At 38.8% G+C, this 24,420-nt stretch overlaps 8 protein-coding genes and 1 non-coding gene across 10 annotated transcripts; 6 read left to right on the top strand and 3 right to left on the bottom strand.

Annotated features, from left to right (window-relative positions):
* Nucleotides 1–1,020: 1,020 nt before the first annotated feature.
* Nucleotides 1,021–2,005, bottom strand: LOC110724626. Its single transcript, XM_021904050.1, has 3 exons — nt 1,780–2,005; nt 1,284–1,700; nt 1,021–1,199 (listed from the first exon to the last, which is right to left on the bottom strand). Exons 1-3 carry the CDS (start codon nt 1,792–1,794, stop codon nt 1,059–1,061), a joined length of 573 nt encoding a protein of 190 aa, XP_021759742.1. The 5' UTR covers nt 1,795–2,005; the 3' UTR covers nt 1,021–1,058.
* Nucleotides 2,006–3,873: 1,868 nt separating this feature from the next.
* Nucleotides 3,874–10,111, top strand: LOC110724621 (filament-like plant protein). 2 transcript variants are annotated; one of them, XM_021904044.1, is made up of 5 exons: nt 3,874–4,550; nt 5,147–5,331; nt 6,255–6,705; nt 7,148–9,471; nt 9,571–10,111. In XM_021904044.1, the coding sequence occupies exons 2-5, from the start codon at nt 5,221–5,223 to the stop codon at nt 9,970–9,972; spliced, it is 3,288 nt and encodes a 1,095-aa protein (XP_021759736.1). In that variant the 5' UTR covers nt 3,874–4,550; nt 5,147–5,220; the 3' UTR covers nt 9,973–10,111. The 2 variants fall into 2 exon arrangements, with proteins under 2 accessions (XP_021759736.1, XP_021759737.1); XM_021904045.1 differs by lacking the exon at nt 3,874–4,550 and adding an exon at nt 4,567–4,925.
* A 1,511-nt stretch (nt 10,112–11,622) lies between these two features.
* On the top strand, nt 11,623–12,847 carry LOC110724624 (glycine-rich domain-containing protein 2-like). The gene is made up of 3 exons (XM_021904048.1): nt 11,623–12,001; nt 12,336–12,491; nt 12,586–12,847. Exons 1-3 carry the CDS (start codon nt 11,835–11,837, stop codon nt 12,716–12,718), a joined length of 456 nt encoding a protein of 151 aa, XP_021759740.1. The 5' UTR covers nt 11,623–11,834; the 3' UTR covers nt 12,719–12,847.
* Nucleotides 12,789–13,838, top strand: LOC110724488 (glycine-rich domain-containing protein 2-like; the record flags this gene model as incomplete). Its single annotated transcript, XM_021903909.1, has 2 exons — nt 12,789–13,055; nt 13,203–13,838. Coding segments are annotated over 2 exons (750 nt in total), but the record flags the coding sequence as incomplete, so codon positions are not given.
* On the top strand, nt 13,839–14,491 carry LOC110724625 (glycine-rich domain-containing protein 2-like). The gene has a single exon (XM_021904049.1). The coding sequence runs from the start codon at nt 14,129–14,131 to the stop codon at nt 14,474–14,476; it is 348 nt and encodes a 115-aa protein (XP_021759741.1). The 5' UTR covers nt 13,839–14,128; the 3' UTR covers nt 14,477–14,491.
* Nucleotides 14,492–14,526: 35 nt separating this feature from the next.
* LOC110724623 (glycine-rich domain-containing protein 2-like) lies at nt 14,527–15,701 on the top strand. The gene is made up of 3 exons (XM_021904047.1): nt 14,527–14,755; nt 14,833–14,988; nt 15,089–15,701. Exons 1-3 carry the CDS (start codon nt 14,582–14,584, stop codon nt 15,440–15,442), a joined length of 684 nt encoding a protein of 227 aa, XP_021759739.1. The 5' UTR covers nt 14,527–14,581; the 3' UTR covers nt 15,443–15,701.
* A 119-nt stretch (nt 15,702–15,820) lies between these two features.
* LOC110724620 (putative disease resistance protein RGA3) lies at nt 15,821–20,531 on the bottom strand. The gene is made up of 2 exons (XM_021904042.1): nt 19,465–20,531; nt 15,821–19,193 (listed from the first exon to the last, which is right to left on the bottom strand). Exons 1-2 carry the CDS (start codon nt 20,135–20,137, stop codon nt 16,183–16,185), a joined length of 3,684 nt encoding a protein of 1,227 aa, XP_021759734.1. The 5' UTR covers nt 20,138–20,531; the 3' UTR covers nt 15,821–16,182.
* A 75-nt stretch (nt 20,532–20,606) lies between these two features.
* Nucleotides 20,607–20,678, top strand: TRNAQ-UUG. The gene has a single exon. It is a non-coding gene; the product is annotated as a tRNA-Gln (tRNA).
* A 40-nt stretch (nt 20,679–20,718) lies between these two features.
* On the bottom strand, nt 20,719–24,005 carry LOC110724622 (TLC domain-containing protein 2). The gene is made up of 3 exons (XM_021904046.1): nt 23,468–24,005; nt 21,879–22,156; nt 20,719–21,268 (listed from the first exon to the last, which is right to left on the bottom strand). The coding sequence occupies exons 1-3, from the start codon at nt 23,748–23,750 to the stop codon at nt 20,960–20,962; spliced, it is 870 nt and encodes a 289-aa protein (XP_021759738.1). The 5' UTR covers nt 23,751–24,005; the 3' UTR covers nt 20,719–20,959.
* Nucleotides 24,006–24,420: the final 415 nt, after the last annotated feature.

Raw genomic sequence — 24,420 nt, 5'->3', positions numbered from 1 at the left:
CTAGGGGTCGACAACCACGGCGGAACAAGAGTGCGTTTGAGTACATTCGCGGTCGTGGCCGTGGCCGTGGCCGTGGTCGTACATCCTCATCAAGTGGCAGCCAATCATCGTCGTCGGTGAATATGCCCGGCACCGGTAAGACATTCGACTTGCCTTTCTTTTGTTGACTGTTTGATTAGTTTACTGTTGACTTGTTTATTGTGTTTATTGATGTGTGTAACAGGGAGAATGGACATTGAACATTTTCCATATAAGGACAGGATCCCTAATATCATGATGCCATTCTTGGACGGGTGGAATGATGTCATTGCAGATGGTAACTGCGGATTTCGGGTTGTGGCGGATGTGTTTCAAATGGGTGAAGACAACTACGGTTTAGTGCGGCAGTTGATGTACAGTGAAATCGCATCAAACCGAGATGTGTATGGCCATGTGTACGGCGAGGACTTGGATAGGTCTCTGCAGCGTATCCGGTGGGGAGGGGGACCTTGCGGTCAAAATCATTGGTTCGATGCGCCACTTGATCTCTTTGCCGTTGCAAACATCTACAAGTGTGCAGTCATGCATTTCGGCCTTGGTTTATATAGTCGAGCCTATTATCCATGTACAACGGTTCTGCCCTGGTGTTCGCGCGAGACCGTCACCAGACCGGTAAGGGACGTTGTTATTGGATTTCTTGGGCCGTCATACAGACATTTTATCCGATTAGACATGTCACCCGATTTTCCGGTCCCAAATATCATACCGAAGTGGTATGAAATTCGTAGAGCAAGCGTGGAGGGTTGGGATGCTTTGTACCATGCTCGCGTGCAACAGTGGAACAATTTAATTGCCATGTAGTTTTTGTTGATGTACACCTACCTTTTACTATGAGGCCTTGTATTGTCAATACTATGTCATTTCTATGTGTTCATTTTTAAAAGATAATGTTTCATTTTAAAAACTAACAACAATAATTTCAAATATTACAAAATAAAATGATAATATTGAATTTTAAAAACTAAGAACAATAATGTCAAATATTACAAACTAAAAAGATAATGTCTAATTTACAAAAATCAGTAATCCCTCTGTGACGCCCACTGCCACTGCTCAAGGGTCCGTTCCAGATCGTCAATAACAGCTCTGCCTGATGCACTCGTCATGCAGTCCCTTTCCTCAAAAAGTCGGTGGCCCAACTGCATAATCTTGCCCATCCACTACACAAAACAAAAAACATGAAACGACGTATTATACATATATATATTAAAATAAGAGAACAACAAATAAAAGATGAGACGTACCGCATAAGAGGCAGTGGCAGGTGGCACATCGTCATCATCTGCGTCGTCGATGTCTTTGATCAACCTCGGGTGCGAGTGCCGGATGTACCATTCCATGTAGTGCTGGTCACACATGGCAGTCACCCCACTTGGCGGCCGCTGCAGCTCCGCCGTCCATAGGCGGGCAACCATCGGAAACTGCTCCCACATAGATATCATGTTTGACGGCCATTGGACGACGTACTCCTTCGACGACGCAGATCGTACCGCCTTACTGGGCCATGCCGGTGGAGGTGGGACAACTTGGACAAATCCAAGCTGGCGAAGACAGCGCTGCGGCATGTACGCCTCTACGATCTCGCGATACTGAATCAGTCCAGTGTAGAGGGTCCTGGGTACCCTATTACTAGGGTTCTGGCCGAAAGGCATCCAGTTCACCTGCACATTATTTAAAATCAGTAACAGTCATAAAATAAAGCATCAGATTGTAAAAGTAGAAATAATTTAATCACTGTACCTCTAAGGGGGACATCCTGTCAAGCGATAACCGTATGGAGCGCAGGCGGTCAACGGACTTCTTCTCGACACGCGGACTCCACGCACAGGCACGTGGCTGGCCATCACCAATGGGAACCGGGTCGCGGTGTGGTCGAAACGCAGGAAAATACTCGTATATCCAGGTCTGTAACAACGTCAGACATCCAGTGATACCTGCTGCATCAGCCCGGCTCGAGAATCCTAACTGGCGATACAGATACGCCAGCGTAGCCGACCCCCAAGAAAACTGGCCTACTCTGTCGGGCTCACACGCGTCAACTATGTCGCGTGGCCTGAGCTTGTTCCCGCTCTTATCCGGAAACAAGGTACACCCGAAAAGAAGAAAAACATATGCAGCCAGCTGTGTGTCCTGCGTCCTACGTGCCGTAGGGTGCAAACATCGCTGCAAGACGGCTGCGATCTTAACGCCGCCGTGATCCCACACACCAAGTGCCGATGTGTACAGCGCAGCCCTATCCACCGCCAACAGCTCCGCTAGTAAATCTGCCTGATCCGCATCAGTGACGACAGATGCTCGGTTTCCCTCCACGGGAATCCCAAGGATGGCCTCGACGTCATGCAACATGATCGTCATCTCACCGAACGGAAGGTGGAACGAGTTCGTATCCGGCTGCCATCGCTCAACGAAAGCCGTGATCAGCGTCCAGTCAATCCTATCGTGCATGGTGGCAGGAAGGTGACTCACTCTAGTGGCCCTCAATCGCCCGACCATCTCGCTCTCCTCCGGCCAAGCATCAGCCCAGCTACACAAAAACCTACAAGTCTTTTCCCGGGTTTGGCATTTCAAAATGCCTGTATCCAAAGCCCTCTCCTGGTCCTCCCAAATACGGGTAGCGATGTGTCCTAAAAAGCTAGGAATCACACTCCCGTCTATAGGTCCCCCGGCCACCTCACCCCTCACCATCCAAGAATCATTAACGGCCCTCGACCGTTTTCTGCTACCCGCAGACACAGTGGACGCAGATGATGTGCCAGATCTACTAACAAACCTACCATCTCGACCCTTACGCACATCTACCCTATGCGTCTCATACGTATCATCAAGTCTCTGACTGAATGGACCGTAATCATCATATGGTCCACTCTGATCGTCGACATCCTCATCTGCATCATCCTCGTCCTCGACCTCCTCCTCCTCGACCTCCTCCTCCTCCTCCTCATCATCATCATCATCATCTTGATCGTCCGCAGAACAGTGCACCCGTTCTCTGCGGGCCGAGGCCGAAATACCACGGGATCTAACGTGTCTGGGCCCCGAGCTCTCCATTGAGTAGATCGTACTCCTCACGACGTCAATACTCTTCCCCGCACCAGGTCTAAATTGCGATGCCTAACTCCAAGTAAATAACGAAACATAATAACGAAAACAAATTAAAAAAAGTCGAAAATAAACACAAAAGCAAATAAACAAGTCACGGAAATAAAATTATAAACATAAAAAATATAAAATTAAAACAAATAAAAAAACAAAATTTAAAAAAAAAAAGATAAAAAAAAAGGGAACATACAATTTAAAAAAAAGAAAAACAAATTTTTTTAAAAAAAAAAAAAAAAATCGAAAATAAAATTTAAAATTAAAAAAAAATCAAAAAAAAAAATTAAAAAAAAAAAAACCACGGCGGAGGCGCCTAGGCAAGGCGCCCTTACGGTGGTGGCGGCGCCAAGCCCAGACGCCACTACCACGGCGGCGGCGCAGAGGCTAGGCGCCACAGCCGTGGTGGTGGCGTCTGGGCTTGGCGCCGCCACCACCGTATGGGCGCCTTGCCTAGGCGCCTCCGCCGTGGTGTTGGCGTCTCCCCTTGGCGCCCCACCGTCGCCGGAGGTTTTTTTTTTAAAAAAAAATTACAAAAATTAAAAAATTTACCTTCTGGCCGGCAAACCGCCTTCCGCCCACCGCCGGTGCCGCCACTTCCTTGCCGGGCCGCCTCGACATAGCTCTTGAAATAATTTAGAGAGAGAAAGTGGAAGTAGAGAGTAGAGAGAGAAATTGTGTGTTTTTTAGTATGAGGGCAAAAGTGACATTTCACTCTTATTTTGTGGGCTTTATGTAGGAATTTGCGGGCGATGTTTAACAGTTCACTAAAAATTACATTTTGCAAGTCCCATAAACATTACGCATAGGCGGGAATAAATAGAAGCTTCGTTTAAATCAATTCTCATTTATATATACACAGAAAATAAAAACAAAAATAAATTGAAAATAGAAAAGCTGCAAAAGAAATTATTATTGCCCTCGTTTTCTGCCCCTCTCTCACTCTCTTTCTCTCTCCTTACTTCAATATCACCTTTCCCTCACATGCTCTGCTTCCGCTGATTTCCCCACTTTTTTTTTCTTCACCTATTTTCAAATTCCCTACATAAATAGCATCACTACTTGTTCAATTACTCCAAATATAAAATAATTGTCCCATTTTTATTTTGCAAGATCAAATTTTGTAAATGTGACATTAAATTTGTTTTGTTTTTTCTAGTATTTTCAAAATTTAAACTTCTTACTTGTACGCTTGTACTCGAAGTAACCAAAGATATTAAGACGGATTGTTTTAAGTGTAACAACTAAAAAAACACGAGACGAGTATTACTTGAACTTTTACCGGTTTATTAAGCAATTTATTCAAAGTAGCTGACATTCTACAAAGAAGATTAAAGACATTTATTTAAAAAAAAATCTTGGTTTCAATAAGTGCTTCAGCTCTGAGGTTGGTCCAATATCTGGTCTCCTGGTCAAAGGTATTCATTTGGGTCTTGCTCTTCTTGTTTCTTTCTAACTGTTTTTTAAGTTTGTTAATCTGAAATAAAGCTGTTCTTAAAATAAGATTAAGCTCAGTTTTTATTTTATTCTTTACAAAAGTTTTCTGGGTTTGATTCTTTATCCAAATAAAAGGTTTTTATTCACATTAACAACTATAAACCGGGTTCTTAATTATTTTTTGTCACTGTATTTCCCAGTTTCATAAATTTAAAACACTGTTTCATTGCTGTTATTAGCATAAAAATTTAATTTTTTTTTGGGGATTTAGCAAGTTTTTTCTGTGTTTAAGTTGATGGGTATTGCTAATTTTATGATTTAAGTTATGGGTGTTACATGATATCCTAAATTAGTAGGTAATTTATTTTCTTTTACTTTAAATTTGATTTTTTTTTAATCCCTTCTTGTATCTGTAATTTTAATGTGCATTTTACTATCTTTGAAAAAAAATCCAATCTTGGGATGAATATGAGATTAATTTGAAAATTTTAGCACATTTTGAGAAATGGAGCTGTTTATTGATGTACAAAACATGTCAATTTGTGGAAAATTTGACTTTTTTTACAAATTTTTGCAGGTGAATGAACTGAAGTTAAGTGCAAATGAAGTTCATGGTGAGTTACCCTGAGACTAAATTTCAGAGAAATTGAAATGGTAAAGAGAAAATGGTTGTGGGGGAAAAAGTCCTGTGAGAAGATTGCTGGTGAGACTGAAAGTTCAGGTTCAATGTCTTCTCAATCTGACAAAATTTTGGAGGATCAGGTTTGTTATTCTTGCATTTTTTAAAATTAATTTATGTGATTTGGAGTTGCTTAATCTTGCATTTTTATGTATATTTAGTACATTACAGATTGATATGTGTTAATATGAATTTCATCTTTCTGTTGAGTGACTGCAATCAAGTTGTTTCTGCATTTTTTCGATGAAGGCGGTGTTATGTTAGGCTATCTTGTAATTGCATCATCTTGAGGTGATTTAACTCTAATGGATCAATATTCGGATCTATGTTATGTAGTTTAGTGATACTTTTGTGTCCTTTGTTATTTAAAATCTTTGAAACATAAGGGCTTGTGTTACTCGAACTGTTCTTTTTGATACCGGATATTCAGACATGGGTATGACACTATAGGCACTTTGTTTTGGACCAAAATCATGGAAACTTTTCATTAGATGGTTATGTTCGTCACTTCTATCCGAGTCTGAGTAACATTGCTCAGGACTTCAATTTGAACTTCATATTGCAAATTTAATGTAGTTACTCCAGTAATTTATTTACTCTCATAGGTTGGACCTTACCATTAAATTTCTTATTTGACTGATCATTGCAATATCAACCTATTAAAAGGCCATTTTATTTCTCTGGTTGAGGAAAACTTGCAGAATCATTTATCAATACATGTAGGCTGTTGTTAGTAGATGAGGAACTAGCATTAAGTTACTGACATTTGGGTGATAAACCCATTTATTTGATGTTTTCGAAGACTATAGCTCATATCGAAAAGGATATAGACACTTTAACATCATCTCCATTCTTATTCTTTCCCTAATCATGTACTTGTCAATGTCTGATCATTTGTCCACTATGAGTCTATGAGGATTTCACCCTAATGCATCGGTAACTCTGCCTGCTCTTGCTCCTGGTGCTTTAGCAGCTAATACATCCATGCTTTGTGTGACTGAAGCAGGAGCCTATAAAAGGATCTCCAAATAACTCCCACTCACCAGAAGTTAACTCTAAAGCTACAGAAAGTATAATCAACAGAGAAGAAACCGACAAGGGGGAGAAAAGCTTGACTCGAAAACTATCAGATGACACAGAAGAAGATAGGCCAAATGATAGGTTATCAGAGGAAGATGCTTATGTAATATCTATGAATGGAGATACTCGACCACTAGCACCAGATTGTTGTGTGGAGGACATATCAAAAGGTAGTGTTTCAAATGAAAATGTGCCTTCTGTTTCCGTTGAGGACTCCCAAGGAGTGAAATTTGGGAAGCTATCGAGCAATGGTTGTTTAGAAGATAAAGATAGTTTCAAGCTTCTGACAGAGAAACTCTCTGCTGCTCTTGTGAATGTCAGTCACAAAGATGAATTAGTTAAACAACATTCAAAAGTTGCTGAGGAAGCTGTTGCAGGTAATTGCGGAACTTGTTTAAGAAGGTTATAAGTTCTTCTTTTATACAGTTACCATTTGTTATCTGATGATATTTTCTTGAACCTTCTATACTTGGAATATAACACACTTTTAGACCACCCTTAAAAGCTCTATCTCAGATCATTTTTCCTTGAGATTTGATAGCTTGCCCTTTAAATTCTTCCTTAAGTTGGTTTTCTCAATGCATGTTGTGGTAATTGGATGCATCAACTCCGGCGAGCTTCCTGCAGCCTTTTTAGCTGCTACAAGACTGAATCCTTAACTTTCTATGACACATATATCTTTATGCAAGCATTTTTTTTTCTTATAAATGAATCATTCATCCTTTATTAAGAGGGGATAAAACCATTTCCCACCGTTAATATTACTGGCTTACTGCATACTGTTATTACTTCACTAGTGTACTGACTTCTGAATCTTAGGGTGGGAAAAGGCTGAAAAAGAAGCCGATAGCTTGAAACAACAACTTGAAGCTGTAGCGCAGAAAAAGTCATCCCTGGAAGACCGAGTAAGCCAACTCGATGAAGCTCTGAAAGAATGTGTTAGGCAGCTTAGACTTGCAAGGGATGAGCAAGAAAAGAAAATAAATCAAGCTGTAACTGAGAGAACAAGTGAATTGGAACTTGCAAAGACCAGGCTGGAAGACCAGCTTGTTGAGCTTCAGGCCCTGCTAGAAACTTCCAGAATGAATGATCTTGAGTTACAACATAGAACTGACTTTTTAGAGGAAGAAAATGTCGTACTTAGACAGGAGCTTCAATCGCTATCAGAGGAACTGGAGGTGAGGACCATTGAAAGGGATTTGAGCACAAAAGCTGCAGAAACAGCTAGCAAGCAGCATTTAGAGAGCATAAAAAAGTTAGCCAGGCTAGAGGCTGAGTGTCGAAAGCTAAAATCACTTTCTAGAGTAACGTCAATAAGCAATGAGCGCAAGTCAAGCACTGCTGTCGCTTCCTGTGCTGAATCACTGACCGACAGCCAGTCAGATGGTGCTGAGCAACTAAGTGCCTCAGAGTGTGATGGGCGAAAGATGAATGGCTCTTGGGCTTCAGCCTTAATTGCCGAACTTGATCAATTCACAAGTGAGAAAGTGGACAGAAACATGAATCCACCTTCTACAGACATCAATCTGATGGATGATTTCCTTGAAATGGAGCGGCTTGCTTCCTTGCCTAGTAATGGGCCTCAGGTTCAGTCTGTTGGTTGTGATGAGACCCTCGAAAAGTCAGCTCATAAGGAAGATAGTAGTTTACGGATTGAGCTTGAGTCTATGGCTCGTCGAACAGCTGAACTTGAAGAAAATATATGTAAAGTGGAAGCGGAAAAGGCTGAATTGGCTATAACTTTGGCCCAAGCTCAAAGTTGTTTTGAAGAATCACAAGTACAGTTGATTGAAACCCAGATGAAGTTAGAACAGCTGGATAGACAGCTACATGATGCAAATGAAGGGGAACGGTTTTATAAAGCACTGTTTATTCAATTTGAGCGAGAAGCTAACTTGATGTCCTCTCAGATAAAGTCATTGCGTGCTGAGATAGAAAAAGAACAAGCATTATCGAAGCAAATTTCTGTGAGGTGCAAGGATTTGGAGAATGAGCTGAGAAAGAAGGAAGAGGAACTAGAATTTCAGCAAGAAGAAATGTTTAGTGATGAGCTCAAACTGAAGGAAACGGATTTAGCTCAAACTCAAGACAGTTTGGAGAAGTCAGAGGCTCAGCTGAAGCAGGCAGAAAAGAAGCTGAAAGAACTTGAGAAGAAACTGCAAGTGGCATATGAAGAGAAGAAATCGTTAAATTCTGAACTTGACAGTGTGAGACAGGAGCTCCAAAGAATGTCTATTCAAATTGAATCATTGAATGAGCAGGCGCGGAAGGGATTAATGACTGAGAATGTGCAGATGGAGCTTGAGAAGGAGCTGCTAGAGGCAAATGAAGAGAAGATATCCCTGAATATAGAACTTGATTTTATAAGAGCAGAGCTCCAAACAATGTCCTCCCAGATTGAATTATTGAATCAGCAGGCGCAGAAGGGATTAATGACTGAGAATGTGCAGATGGAGCTTGAGAAGGGGCTACAAGAGGCAAATGAAGAGAAGAAATCCCTACATACTGAACTTGACTGTATGAGAGCAGAGCTCCAAACAATGTCCTCTCAGATTGAATTATTGAATGAGCAGGCACAGTCGGGTTTAATGACTGAGAACGTGCAGCTTGAGAAGGAGCTACAAGAGGCAAATGAAGAGAAGAAATCCTTGAATTCTGAACTTGATTGTATGAGAGCAGAGCTCCAAACAATGTCCTCCCAGATTGAGTCATTGAACGAGCAGGTGCAGAAGGGATTATTGAATGAGCAGGAGAAGAAAGAGCTTGAGAAGGAGCTACAACAGGCAAATGAAGAGAAAAAATCCCTGAATTCTGTACTTGATGGTATGAGAGAAGAGCTCCAGACAATGTCCTCTCAGATTGAATTATCAAATGAGCAGGTGCAGAACGAGCTCGAGAAAGAGCTGCAACAAGTAAATGAAGAAAAGAAAGCCCTGAATTCTGAACTTGATGGCATGAGAGAACAGCTCCAAACAATGTCCGCTCAGATTGAATTATTAAAAGAGCAGGTGCAGAAGGAAAAGGCTTTGGTAGCAGAACTTTCCACCAAATATGAGGAAATGGAATACGAGCTGCAGAAAAAAACACAGGAGATTAATGTTCAGCAAAGGGCGCACTCTAATAACGAGTTGAAGATAAAGCAGGTATATTACATCTAACAATTATTTCCATAATATGATTCTGTATAGCATTTTTTTTTAAAGTGTCAAAAGGGTTGGTCTTAATATAAATGTCAAATGTAGGAAGATCTTGCTGTAGCAGCTGGAAAGCTTGCTGACTGCCAGCAGACAATTGCATCTCTCGGAAGCCAGCTGAAATCTCTAGCAACATTGGAAGATTTTCTTATTGACCCTGCAAGTATACCAGGATTTTCAGCTCCTGCTCCACTGATGGCTCGACGTAGTACTGGTGAGCCATGGAAACTTCATTCAAATGATACATATTTGAACGAGAAGGAATATGAGCCATTGCGTAATACCCAGGAGGATTTGAGTCCTTTTGCAACTCATAACAGAAGAGATGCAAGAGGGTCACCAGCATCTTCATCATCATCAACTACTTCATCAGCTTTCTTCTTAAACTACCCTGGTTCTGAGAAAAATGATAACGGATTTGCTAATTTTTATTCTCTTAGCAGAAGTTAGTCAGTCAAATTTTGATAGCACAAATCTAGAATGATACTCGGATAGATTAGGTAGTGCTAGTGTATGCAAATATTATCAGATAGGAAGAGCTGAATGAGGGTGCTGTATGTTTTTAGAATCAAGGTAGGCTTTTATATGATTCGATTGATTTTCCGATATTATTATGACCCTTTGTTCTGGTCATTGGTGCCATGAGCCTCTTCAGGCAATATAATCACTTGCTTGTACCGTCTTCTCATACTATCTAATATTGGTTTAGATAACTATCACTGTTCAACCAAACATCAATTATACTGGCTTATATTTATTTGATCATAAAAGCTAGAGATTATTCGTAATATTTTTGTACAGGCTTGACTCGTCTGATCATCATTTTTGTAACACTACAATATGCTAATAAGTCTCAAGGAATGTAATATAGTAATCACCTTGTAAACCTTGTTAGGATATGATGTGTGATAGTCTTAGCAACATTGGAAGTTTTTATAATCAACACTGCAAGAATACCAGGTTTTCGCTGCCTGCTTCAATGATGGCAAAACATGGTAGTGGTACGCTGAGCCATGAAAGCTTCATTCAAATGATACTTATTTATCCGAGAAGTGTTACGAGCCACTGTGTTAAATTCCAGGGGGATTCAAGTCCATTTACAAGTCACAGCAGAAGGGTATAATTGAGCTTGAACACGAACATAGATATGTTACAATTAATTTTGTAATGCAGACCTGAAGATTGGTGCTACCTTCATTTCTATCATGTGAATGTGATGCTTATGCCCCATCTGTTGTATCAATGCAGAAAAGATGCAGGAGTGTCTTGGGAGTTTATGCTCAAATAGTCACTCAAATTTCGCCTCAAGGAATAACCAACTCTGGTACAGGGCAATCAAATTGTTGGTGTTTTAACAAATTTGTGTTTTTAATTCATGTTTCTAAGTTTCTTGGCATGTATTTGGCCTGTAGCTTTATCTATTTGGTAGTTTACAAGTTACAACTATTTGTTCTGTATATGGGGTTTAGATAACCATCACTGTTCAACAAACATCAATTATACTAGCTTATATTATATTTATTTGATCATAAAAGTTGAGGATGCTCTAGTTTCTCATGGTCACATGGCATTTTCGTAAATAAACTAGTGGAGCTCATAATAATGAAAAAGTTGTTGATTTATTCACGAAAATACCCCCAAATTTCGTTTCTCACCATGAGAAATAGGGAATTTCCCATAAGAGTTAGAGAAATAAAACAAACCCCAAAAGTTTCAGAAACAACCAACCCCTTACATTGTACATTCTCCTTGTGAGTCACAATATCCCCACCACTTCCCTCACCTAATATTATTTCACCCCCCAATACCCTCAATATTATTGTACATCACTCACGAGTAACTATAGACCACTACCAGGTATGACTTCCTTAGTATGTAACATCATAGAGGACTTCTCCTCCACCTGACCAGCTTGCCCATCCCTCGAAGGGGAAGAAAACAACAACTTGTGGGCCGCACTCGGAGGACCCAATTGGATCCTTGCTAGGAATTAGCTTGGTTACAGCACTATTAATGACAGAAATTAGGATGAAGAAGATGATTATATCATTAAGATGAGAATTACACTAAATTGGATGATAATTCCACTTTTGATCTCCTAACATAACCTCAACAATATTCAACATGATGATTATTCCTCCTAATGAGGCCTATTTACATAAAAACTCTCATAACAAACTCTAACTTATTCCCCAAGCTACCACTAATAGGCTATGACTAACATGCCATTCCCCTAAATATTGATTCCTTGCACTTCTCTGTTGTCAAAGATTGCATCCATCCTAACTGCTTCTCCTCTTCAGCCCATTTGAATGAATTTGAAGAGCCCCTTCGCAACGGTTTATTCAAGTCCAACCAAGAGACTCATGGCAATGGGAAGAGCTCATGTCCGCTCTTTGTACCTGGTACACCACCATAGCCATAGGCGGTTGTGCTGTCTCCCATATACCCTCCACTTTCGCCGCCTTTTGTCTGTAAGGTAAATTTACTCAACTATAATGGATCATTGTCTAGGAATTTTATTTAGAGTATTAATTATACAATTTGTGTGTATGCAATGGAATATGCAGTTGACAGAATATGTAGATGACATTACATATCTGAATTCTTCCAGTTTTTACATACTACCTCCGTTACAGGTTATGTGCAACGATTTGACATAAAGTAGAGAGGGAAAATGTCTAATCGTTGCAAATAACCTGTAACGGAGGTAGTATTTGCTTATTGGAAACAAATATTATATAAACTTTACATTTTAGTATATTTGTGAATAGAGGGTCTTTAACTGTTGTCCCGGGCTCAAAAAATGTCAGGACTAGCCCTGGGATTGAGTGGTCTGAAGCACAAAAAAAGATCACACTGAGTGCAGACCTCGAAACTTCTGCAAGGCAGCTGCTAAAATTTCTAGCAGTAATTGACAGAAATCGCGCTCTCTATCAAGGGCCTGTCTTGGATCGTGCCATTTACAGGTATTTTGGATCGTATGCACTTATTACAATCTCCTCCATTAGCATAAGAGATGATTTGTTTATGAAGAATGATGCCTTAATCTTTTTTGAAAAGGTACAAAAACTATTGGCTACCTCTGCTAGCGAAAAATTCTGAGCCTGCAGGCTTAGGATGCCCTTTAGTTGTACCTCTTGACTGTGAATGGATATGGCACATTCACCGGCTTAATCCGGTTAGTAGTCCTTAGGTGAAATAATCACGTTTATCTTTTACTCCGTTCTATTTTCTACACCTAAATTGGAGGACTAAACCTATATAAATGGTTCCAGAAACGTTACAAGACAGATTGCGAGGAACTTTATGGAAGGATACTTGATCACTCAAATGTTGAGTCAACCACCCAAAGGACTAGCCTTAACCAAATGAATGAAGTTTGGACAAGGATGTTCCTTGATGAACCATTTGAGGTTGAAATAAGCAATCCCATGACAGAAAGAGATGCTGTTAGCAAACCCGACTCTCTAAAGAGCACGGATTATGATCTTGTATCTGCCATAAAAAGGCAGAGCACCTTCTTTTACCAGGTAAGATAAGTCATCTTGTATGATTGTATCTTCCTGAAGTTTCATTACTATCTTGACATAAAAATGCCTTAGAAAAACAGAAAAGGTTAGATTTTAGATTTTTAAGTTGAGAAGTGTCTTACATACATGTTCATGTTATTGTCACAGGTATCTAGGCCTCATATGAGCAATAACATATTTCTCAAGGAAGCAATAGCCAGATACAAGGGGTTTCTTCATCTAATTAAGAGAAATAAGGAGATGTCTATAAAGCGCTTTTGCGTTCCAACATATGACATTGACCTCATTTGGCATGCTCACCAATTGCACTCAGCCTTTTACTGTAAGGACACGACTGCTATATGTGGCGAGGTACTTGATCATGATGATACTGATTCTGATAGATCAGAAGGTATGAAACTAAGAGTCGGGTTTATGGAGACTTCCAAGAGGTGGGAAGAGTTATATGGTCTTAGGTATTGGAAAGCAGGAGCAATGTACAGAGGAAGTGCACCTTCACCTCTTACAGTTGATGCTCATCCATTCGAGAAAACTCAGAAGAGTGAAATCCTTGCAAATAAAAGTCACAATATCATTCAACTTCCAAAGCAAATGCTAATAGAGGCAAGTTCTAAGTTCCTTGGCCTGTAATAAGACAGTTTTTTCAGCAATATGCAAAAACTGATATACATACTCTGCCTGTAAATAGTCGTCACATTATCCTAAGCTTTCATCATCAAGTTTCATCACGATCTTTTATAAAGATTATTACTGATTTTTAAAAATTGTGGGTGTGTTTGGAAATCCAACAGTAATCTATTTTTACTTTAGGAACGCGATAAGTTTTTCCTGATGATGTTGCATATACACATTCAACTATTTTTCCTCTCTAAAACACTTGCAGGTTCTACTGGAGATAGTGGAAGTCAGAGGACTACCTCAAAGGCATGGAGATAAATTCTTCATCAACTTCAGTCAGAGAAACAAAAATAATCTTAACAATATAACAGAGAAAAATCTCAGTATTTCTTCAGTCTCAGAAAAAACAGGTGATAAGTTTCCAATCCGAACCAACCTCAGAGCTTCTCTTTGAAATGATGTACAAGTCAAGTACTACAAACTACATGAATTCTGCCAAAATTATAGGCACTACTACAATCTCCCTAGTAGATGTTGTGAATGTCGGGCAAGAACTCTCAGTTGACCGATGGTTTGAGTTGCTCCCATCCTTGGAAACTAAAGGCACAAATCAGCCTATAAGTCTACGGATTTCTCTCTCGTTCACTCCTCCTGCTAGTGCTCCGTATGTGCTCCATATGGTTCCTTCAGGTGGTGTCAAAAATCATACTTCTGTACTAGATGATGCTGGTAACCCAGTCAAAAATCATACTTCTGTTCTAGATGAGGCTGGTAACCCAGTTATTGGAGTTTATATGAGGTGACCATGACAGAGTTTAATGCACAAGTGTAATCTATTTATAATTTAGTACTATCAAGATATTAAGAAGCCTAATATGATAGTTTGAATCCTTATTTGGTGATTTGTGATGCCTAGGTATGTCGACAAAAGTCCGTATGAAGTAATTGGTGTGTTGGAATCAAGGGAAGATTCTATCCTTGCAAAGAAAAAGGAAGTTGGATGGTCTTTGATGGATTCTCAATGGGACTTTCGTCCACGAAACAAACCAGGAAATTCCTATGAGCTCTTAGGTGAAACAAAGGTAAGCATGTACATTTTTTTGACATTTAACAGGAGTTACAGGAACATTAAAAAAATTGTGTTGGAATATTTATGCAGGTGATATTCTTTCCTGGTAAGAAATTAGAATACGCAACCAAGCACAGCAGTAAAAGAGACGAGCAGGACAACTTCACCACTGCAGTTGAATTTTCTCCTGAAAATCCTTATGGAAAAGCTGTGGCTCTCTTTGACTTAAAATTTGGTGTTCTTCAGGTAAATTTTACTTGCATATTCAAACTTTTATCAGCCTAAGCTAACTACAGAAAGTTAAAAGTTTTGGATTCATTTTAACTATAGACAATGTGTCAAGTAGGTCGAGGAGGAATGGTTCCTGCTACCAGGAACTATATCAGCCTACTGTATCCTATATGATGCAATGACACAAGAAGAATACAGAGATCGTAGTGTAAATAGTGCCAAATATGGAAGTGGTGGAGGCTCTTGTGGAGGAGCTACAGGTGGCAGTGGTTGTGGTGGATGTGAAGGTGAAGGTGGAGATGGCGGAAAAGAAGATTGTGGTGGGGCTAGTATTGAAGGTGGAGATGGCGAGGAAGGAGATTGTGGTGGGGCTAGTGTTGAAGGTGGAGATGGCGGGGGAGGAGATAGTGGTGGGGGCTCTTGTGGAGGAGCTTCATGTGGCGGTGGTTGTGGTGGATGTGGAGGATGAATCATGTATTTCAAATGCTTGATTATTGATTGAGGAATAAGTTGAACTACGGATAGTTGATTTAACAGACAATACCTAGTGCGGAGTACATTATTGAAGGAATATGACAGATCTGACTGACATTCAAGTGTATTATGGAGCAACTGTAAAACTCAAGATGACAGTAATATGGAGTACATTTATTTCAAGCATAATCATGTGCATCAGTGCATAACCTATGAATAACAGTGATCTGCGCGCACTTATGCCTTTGTTTAGTCATTTGCCAATTATAATGTCACCTCAATCATATACTATGATCTATAATAGTTTGCATTATATATACATGATCTTATATAAGAAATTAAGAACTGAAATGTATGTATGTATATATATATATCCTGTTCAAACTTTGAGTAAAGCCAAGCAATTATTAAATGAGTGATTAGATTATAATCAACCTCGGTCCTCTTTATCATCTTAATAAAACTAAGAACAAAGAAGGAAGCACACCAATTACTACAACTATTGAAGCACCAAAATGAAACAAGGGAAAAACAGTTGAGCAAGTTGAAACAGCAGAACCTAGGGTAATGGTGAACTAAGTGGAGCAGCTCCAAACAGGGAGAAATTATTATAAAAAGTAGCAAGAAAATGAGTAGTTTGACAAGGAAAGAGCTAGCAGAAGTGTTAACCTTGTACAAAAATGATGGGCACGCCGCATGCTTCATTGTCTTCAGTGATCTTGAACATCTGCTCAATCAGATCCAAATATTGGGAACATGTGAGAGCTTGTCCCATTCAGGACCATTGTGTTTGGCACATCTCTTTTTCAAAAGTGGGCATCCTCCAACCTGCAGGCTCTTTAATTGGGTGAGACGTCGCATGGCCTCTATTGAAGGTAGATATTTCAACACTTTGCAATTCCATATCTCCAATATCTCAAGCGATGACAGGTCCCCTATCCACTCCGGAAGTTGATCCAAGGCAGGAAATCTCTGAATAATCAGATATTTAATGCTAGTAAGGAGGAGTTGAAGATTTTGTGGCAGAAACTTGACATTTGCACAATCCCTCAATGTAAGTCTTACAAGGGATTGATTACTTAGGGAGGGTGTAATGTAAGAAAAGCACCTTCTGAATTCCTCCTCGTCTTCAAACCCACCAATATCTAGATCCTTAAGGCATTGAAGATGTGAAATTGACCGTAGCACAGAAGTCATTAGCTTTCCTGAATTAACAGCAGTTAATGTAACAAGACCCTCCAATCTACTTAAATCTGGGACAGGATCCTCTATCAATGGGCAGTTCTTTATCCTCAGATACTCCAAAGACGCACATTCCTGTATACTAGTTGGGATCCTTGTTAAAAGTGTACATCCATCTATGATCAGTTCGCGCAGAGAAGAGAGGCCTTGGAAAAGATACGGAGGAAGAGAGTCCAAGGATATGCAATCTCTTATGTCCAATATCTGAAGACATACAAGGGATTTTAGGCCTGTGGGCAAAGACTCAAGCTTGTTACAGCTCCAGATCTCCAATCTCTGTAGGTTCGTACAATTTGGCAGCCCATGAGGTAAACTCTTTATTTCTGATAATCTATACACTTTGAGCGAAGTGAGACTACCATTGTTATATTTGATGATTTCTGAGGGTATTGAATCCAGCTGAGGGCAACCTCCGACTTTTAGAGTTTCAAGGCAAGGAAATGCAGTTGACGCTAGAGCTAGGGATGGTGGCTTCCAAGTGGCTAGCCTGGGAAACTCCCAGATAAGAAGATGTCTCAGAGCTGGAAATAATTCTACTGCCTTCAGATTAGTAGCATAAGGCCAACATTGTTGCCCGCTAGTACCACTCCTGCTTTGGTACACAGGTGCATCATGGTCACCAACATAAAATTCATTTCCTATAGATTCCATTCCATGGAAAAATGTCAGCTTCAGAATATTCAGACAGGGAAGCAGCCCGAGAGTGGGAAGTTGTTCGCAGCTGCTGCAATAATCTATTTTCACCACTGTGAGATAGCTAAGCAGTGCAAGACTACCTCTCTGCTTCACAGTCATTTTCATAATCCATGAAGGAAATCTCATGCCCTTGAAGCTTGCTAATTCCAGTGATGTTATATTTGGGTGAGGTTCCAAACCACCCAAAACATCTTCATCAGTATTTTCGCTACTTACTGCTCTGACATAAGCCCAGCTTAGGCTTAGTTTCAAGACCTTGCACTTTCTACCAAGGCCAACTTTCCTCGCTTCCTCCTTTCCCTTTACATGCTCAAGACCCTTGATGCATATCAGACCCATAACCTGATGCAGAGGTTCCAGTTCATCAATAGTCCACCCTTCCCCATCGCGTAACTCAAGATGAGGTAAGGTCTGCAGGCAAGTCAATTGCTGTAATCCTCTAGAAGCAAACACATAATCTGATGTCAAGATGTGTCTTAAGCTGACCAGCTTGTGCAATTTCTGGGGTAGCTGTTTTAGCTCTTTACAACCTTGCAAACTCAAAGTCTGTAGTTGATAGAGTCTGCAGATTATATCTGGCAATGTTTTGATCGGATTATGAGATAAGTCAAGATATCTTAGATGTTTCAACTGCCCGATGGCAGGGGAAACCTCCGTTAGCCCAATATTGGCCATTATCAGTGTGCGCAAGTACATAGCGCAAATCAACATATCCCACCTCGGCACACCATCCCAAAAACTTATAGTTCTTAGCTTCTGTATGTTCACCCCTACAGGTGTTTTGGCTGCAATTTCAATCTCTCCAAAATTGATAACAAGATGTCGAAAATCAAAGGAATTATTCAGTGTGGCTTCCGCATTCCAGACCAACAGATCCTTTTGCCAAATATACACCGCAAGATCATGCACTAAATCATGCATTTTGTAGAACATAATTTCACTGGTTTCACCATCATCTATATCCTCCTGTAAGAACGAATTATTCAGTAAAATTTGAAAATATTTCTCCCCAGTTTCCTCCATGCTTGTTCCAGATTCATGCAGAAAGCCCTGAGCCAACCAAAGAGCTATTAATTGGCGCTTATCTATTAAGCTGTCTTTACGAAAGATTGCACAACAGGCGAAACATTGCTTCAAAGACAGACAAGGTAAATTCTTAAAGCTTAAAAACAATGATGGCAAGATGTAATTTTCATCATCCTGTGGCAAATCCCATAGTTCACTTCTTTCTATTGACTCCCATTCAGAAGGATGTTTCTTCAACTGCAATAAGCCTCTGATTGCTTTTATTGCCAAAGGAACGCCCTTACACTTCTCAACAATCCTTCTCCCAACATCCTCAAAAGAAGAAGACATACTTGGCAGCATCCTACTAACAAAAACATTATGTTTCAATAAGGCCCATCCATCATTTTCTGACAATCCTTCCAGCTTGTGTGTGTAGACTGTTTGCGCTTTCTCTGCAACTCCAATGCTACGAGTAGTAATTAAAACCACACTTCCTGCTATATCCCCAATTCTCTGCAATTCATTCTTAAAGGAATCCCAAAGCTCAAGGTTGTTGTTCCATACATCATCAAGTACAAGCAAGAACTTTTTCTCCTTCAACTCTCCCTGAAGTTTATTAATAACTGCACCTGTATTGGTTACATCACAATTGCCTGATGTAAGCGATTCAACCATCTCCTTCAGAAGTCTTTCAATATCGAAATTCTCAGAAACACATATCCAGACTTTTTTCTTGTTAAAGTGTGCATCAACTTTCTCATGTTCATATAGGCGTCTTGCTAAAGTTGTCTTACCAAGGCCTGCATGACATAAATAATCACAATCAACTAATGCTTAAGATTTGCAAGGGACAATGTAATTTTGAATCTAATAAATACACTTAGCTAAAGTTTTGTTCCCCTCACTTCATAGAATACAATATACTGATAATTTCGTCAATAAGTTCAAATATGTTAAGTTAATTTGCCAATAAGGGCTATTAACTCAAATAAGCAAAAATAACCCAAAATTTTAAAACTAACAAAACAGTTTTTCATGCAATTTTTAAAGAAAAAAGACAAATAAATTTACCTCCAATTCCAACAATGGCAATGGTGGACAAATCACCATTGTTGAATGGATTGCAAAGCACCTCTAGTAGCTTCTCCTGATCAATCTCCCTCCCTACGAATTCGTAATCACTAGCAGCAGCATGTTTTCTAACTTGATTCAAATTAACAATAAACTGATCACCTCCATCCATAAAAATAGATGAAGCAACTGCTTCTCTTGCCAACTTCACCTGCTTAAGACCCATCTTCTGTGCCTCCTTCTCAAGCTTTTCCAACTCTGAAACAATCTTCTTGACTCGATAACTCAACTTGAAACGAAACAAGATAGGATAATTATCACTGCTAGAGATATTGAAAAACTTGTAGAGTTTTTTCTTAGGCTCAAATCTCCTACAAAGTAATTCATAAGCATGATCATCCAATATATTATCAGCAGAATATGCAACATCTTGGAGTTTCATTAGCCAAAGTTTAACAACTTTGCTTTTTTCTTCATGACTTTTGGTTCCTAGATCATCCAAAAATGCTTGAACATACAATAACTTGTTCTTTAGCAGTTCGAGTTGATCGTTGAAACCCCATGAAAGTGATCTGATCTCCTCAAAAGCGCGAGCTGCCACTAACTTGGTAACCGCCTTTACTGCCTCTTCGATTAATCCTGATGCTATACTACTTGCTATGAAGTCTGCCATGGATGAATAATTAAGAGAGAAAGGGAGAGATGAACTGTTGTTACAGAGTTTTGATGACTTTGAAGTCAACTAGGCTCCATTAATTAATAATTAGGTGTGTAAAGTTGTACAAATACTTTGAAAATTATGATCATATAAAACTTGAATTCTACTAATTTTATGATATTAAATTGAGGAAATCCTCTGTTGACAAAAGTCTAGAGTAGGAAGTCTTACAAAATCAGACCACACAAAATCATACCAACAAGTTTCATAATAAACCAGACTACACTAAAAAAAAATTCATTTGTGATTTCATATTGCTAAAATTTAAAATTTGTACCACTAAATATTATGAAAGTTAATGGTTTGAAAGATAAACATTATAAAATAAAATAAAAAAACTACTTTTTTATTTAAATTTCCAAAAAAAAAAAATAACATCTTGAAAATGAGAATGATAAACTGCAAACAAAAATAAACATAACATGGTTCTATGGTGTAGTGGTTAGCACTCTGGACTTTGAATCCAGCGACCTGGGTTCGACTCCCGGTAGGACCTTTTTTGCTTTTTAAATAGTAACTTCCAAAACATATTTTTATTTGTACGACCAAAAAAACAACATTTTTATACAAACAAATACTCTTATAATCAACATAATTTACATTTTTTTTTTCTTTTCACAAGAATAGTTCATGTTGGAAAATACATAATCTAGATTTTCTTTTTTCTTTGCTTCTACAAACAACAATAAGTTCAATAACCTATATAATGCTTTTTCAGAGCTTATAAAACAAACAATAGAAGCTCAGCAAGTTAAAAACTTCAATCTTGTGCTCACTTTAATCACTATGATGATTCTGTGGAGGATTCTTTTCTCTCTTATAAGCACCAAGGATGTCGATGCCTAGACCGATATTGAGCAAATTCATACCAATCATCCCAAATAAAGCAAGTGGTAGCTCTACACCCTTGTCAAACTTTGGGGCATCTATAACTAGTTTGATCAAAATCAGTGCGTGGGGTAGTAATCGAGCAAAGAAGAAGGTGAGCCAGTTAAGAAACCATTCTGCCTTCACGATTGTACTCTCTGCACTCCTAATCCCTGCCATCCGTCTTACTTTCCTCACATGAAGGAAGACTGAGTGCAACTGTTATCATGATAAAAATGAAAACAGATGGTTCAGCTCAAGAGTGGAAAATCATATGTTATATTGATAGCGGAAAACATGACCATATTAAGGCTTAGGTTTTTTCATGTGAAGGATTCATAATATCTTGATTTGGGTCATGATAGTGAAGATCAGTTATTGTGAAGAGAAGGGTAACAGATCAAAAATAATGTTGCTTAAGAGGATAGCCTCAACTTCTATACAATTGTTATAGAAAATGAAAAACAAAAAAAATTAAAGAACGACAAACATATTAGCTACAGGCATAAGGGAGATGATCTTATTAGGTTGTGAGGAATTCAGGCATAAGAGTACATAACAAGTACGACAGCTAGCGCTGGTCTACTCGAAGAACCAACTTCAAAGGCAGCAAAAACAGCAAGAGGCAAACAACATCAATAGAAATGATGACAGCTAACAATATGAAAATCAAGTTACACTTGCTGATCACTCAAGTATCTACAAAAAAGCTAGGGAGAAAATTCCTTAAATTGGATAAATAACAGGACATGTGCACTTCAGAAAAGGCAAAGAACCATTAACAAGCATACAACAGAAATAAAGCTTCAAAGCGATAATAGAAAAGTACCTCACAGATTAGGGTAAGGATGAGGTAGTTGATGGTGACATTACGATACAGAGCAAGCGTGAAGCAAAGAAGAAGGATCAGGTGATGTGCCAGGATAGATGGGAACCATCCGCTGTACAGTTCATACTTCAACATATCCCACTGATCATATGCAAAATAACCACAAGAAATGCATAGGGCTGTGTATGCCCATGGCCATGTATTTCGAACCAGTTCTTCATGATCAAATATTTGAATGGAACGCTTTTCACTCCATTGGTTGAACAATATAAATACAACTGCAACAGAAGCAGGCAAGTTCATCAGACAACAGAAGCATACAAGTTCGTCAGACAACAGAAGCAAACAAGTTTATCAGACAAGAAGCAAGGAGAAGAATACATCTTTTGAGTAAAGCTCAGCAGCCGGAGATCCCAGAAATTGAAGCATATAATAATTCATAATTTGAATCAAAATGCAAGTTTTGGCACAATAGTAGGTAAGTAATTCATAGTCTTCTGAAACTATTAAGACACCTTATGCCAATGTATTAATGTTCCATCCATGGTCCACCACATACAACTCACTTCTAGCTAGAACCGTCTCCCTTCAATACTACCCTATCAATCTACTTTGAGGGGCCAATCTTGAATTTTAACAGAATTATAAAGAAGATGACAGGCTTGCATAGATCCTGAGATCGACAGACCCGATAAACTAAGCCTAAACTACACATTTTGCAAGTACAATTTAATGCATAGGCTAGAGAATCAAATCTTAAAATCAAACAGTACAGGCATGAAACAATCATTTTCTTGCTTAACTGAAAATGCCAATGTGTTGAGCAGTATCAATAGAATATGATGCAGAGATTTCATCGATTGGAGATCGACTGTCAGACAACAATTGGAAGTAAAATTATTCTCTTATATCACAAATTCACAGTATTATAAATCTCTTTGATTCATTGTAAATCAATTTACTTTACAAAGGTTAATTAAGTATGTAAAACTGAAAATTTGCAGTAGGGTTTTATAAGTTACAGTCTCAAGCAACAACTGATATGCAGCAAGAGTTCAATAGAAAACCAAAAACACCCAACACAAAGTTTCAGTACCTTAATTACATCAATAATTCACCATGAAAATGCAAAGCTCAATTGAACTCAATTGCACTTAATGTCAAATTTGCCTACACAAAACCAAGACCTATGTTACTCGTACTCTTCATTTAACCTCGAGAATTTTTGTTGGATACTCGACACTTGAACATTGGTGTGACACTTAAACACACCCTTTTAGGCAGAAATTTTACAAAATTGACCATGCCTAACACTTCAAGCCGAGTCAAATTGTCAATAATAACATAAATAAAAAATTTCCAACTAAGATGCACATCTCATACCATCACCAATTAATCAAACTAAATAAAAGTACACAGCAACCCTCCACCATTACAAAATCAATTATACACCCGTGTACAATCAAAACCCGAGCACACCCGTGTGTATAATAGACACTATCACGAAATTAAAACAAAATAAAAAACACCCAAATCAAAATTCAACCAAAATTCAGAAAAACAGAATAAAAAGGTAGTATAGAAATTACCAGAAGCAGAAGCAAAAGAAGAGTGAAGAAGAGAAACAGAGGTATTAACAAAAAGGGGTTCTCGAGAAACCCAAAATCGAAGAACCCAATTAGAAAATTGAAAGAACAAACAACCATACAATACAGGAAGAAGCTCTTTCTTATGAATGGACACAATTTCAAAGCCAACCGACAAACCCCACATCACCAAAGTTGCCATGAAAAAATCCCCTGCTTTATTCCTCTTTTGCTGCTGCTTCTTTTTGTGATTATTGTTATTATTACTTCCATTTTCTCTCACCATTTTTAATTTATTAATTAATGGTGTTGTTAATATCTCTGTTTTTGCTGGTATTAGTAGTTTTTGTTGTACTGGAATGGTTTGTTTTGAGTCTGAAAAAAGCTGGATTTTTTAAGGAGAGAGAAAAAGGGAACAGGGAATTAATTAAAAGGGGAGGTTGGGGGTTAGTTTCTTCTTCTTTGCGTGAGGGAGTTTTAAGTATGATGCTTAAATGGCAATTTTAGAATCCATTTGGAAGTTTTTGAGAGGTGAATGTTTGTAGAATCATCACTATTCTTGATAAAGACTTCTTTTTCCAGATTTATTTATACTCAATACTCTATTAGAAAACACAAACTATTTAAAAATCGGCTATACTATATATTACATCCGTTGTAATTAGGAGTGGCAATTCGGGTCAGCAGGTTGGGTTCGGGTCAGATTTCGGGTCGATTTCGGGTTATGCTTAGAAACTATTAAAAATAGTGTAAAACTTAATATTATTACGAAATATGAAATTTGGGTCAAATCGGGTCGAATTCGGGTTGTTCAGGTTCGGTTCAGGTCGGGTTCGGGTCTCTCTCAATAACTTCGGGTCGGGTTCGGATCGGGTTTTCGTGTCGGGTCAGGGTTTGCCAGCCCTAGTTGTAATCAAGTATGAATGAAAGTTATCCCGATTAAAATAATAGTAAAA

The sequence above is a fragment of the Chenopodium quinoa genome, unplaced genomic scaffold (genome assembly GCF_001683475.1).
Source record: "Chenopodium quinoa cultivar QQ74 unplaced genomic scaffold, ASM168347v1, whole genome shotgun sequence".
Classification (NCBI taxonomy): Eukaryota; Viridiplantae; Streptophyta; class Magnoliopsida; order Caryophyllales; family Amaranthaceae; genus Chenopodium; species Chenopodium quinoa.
Note: the sequence above shows the minus strand (reverse complement) of the source record. Positions and strands in the feature narration are given on the sequence as shown.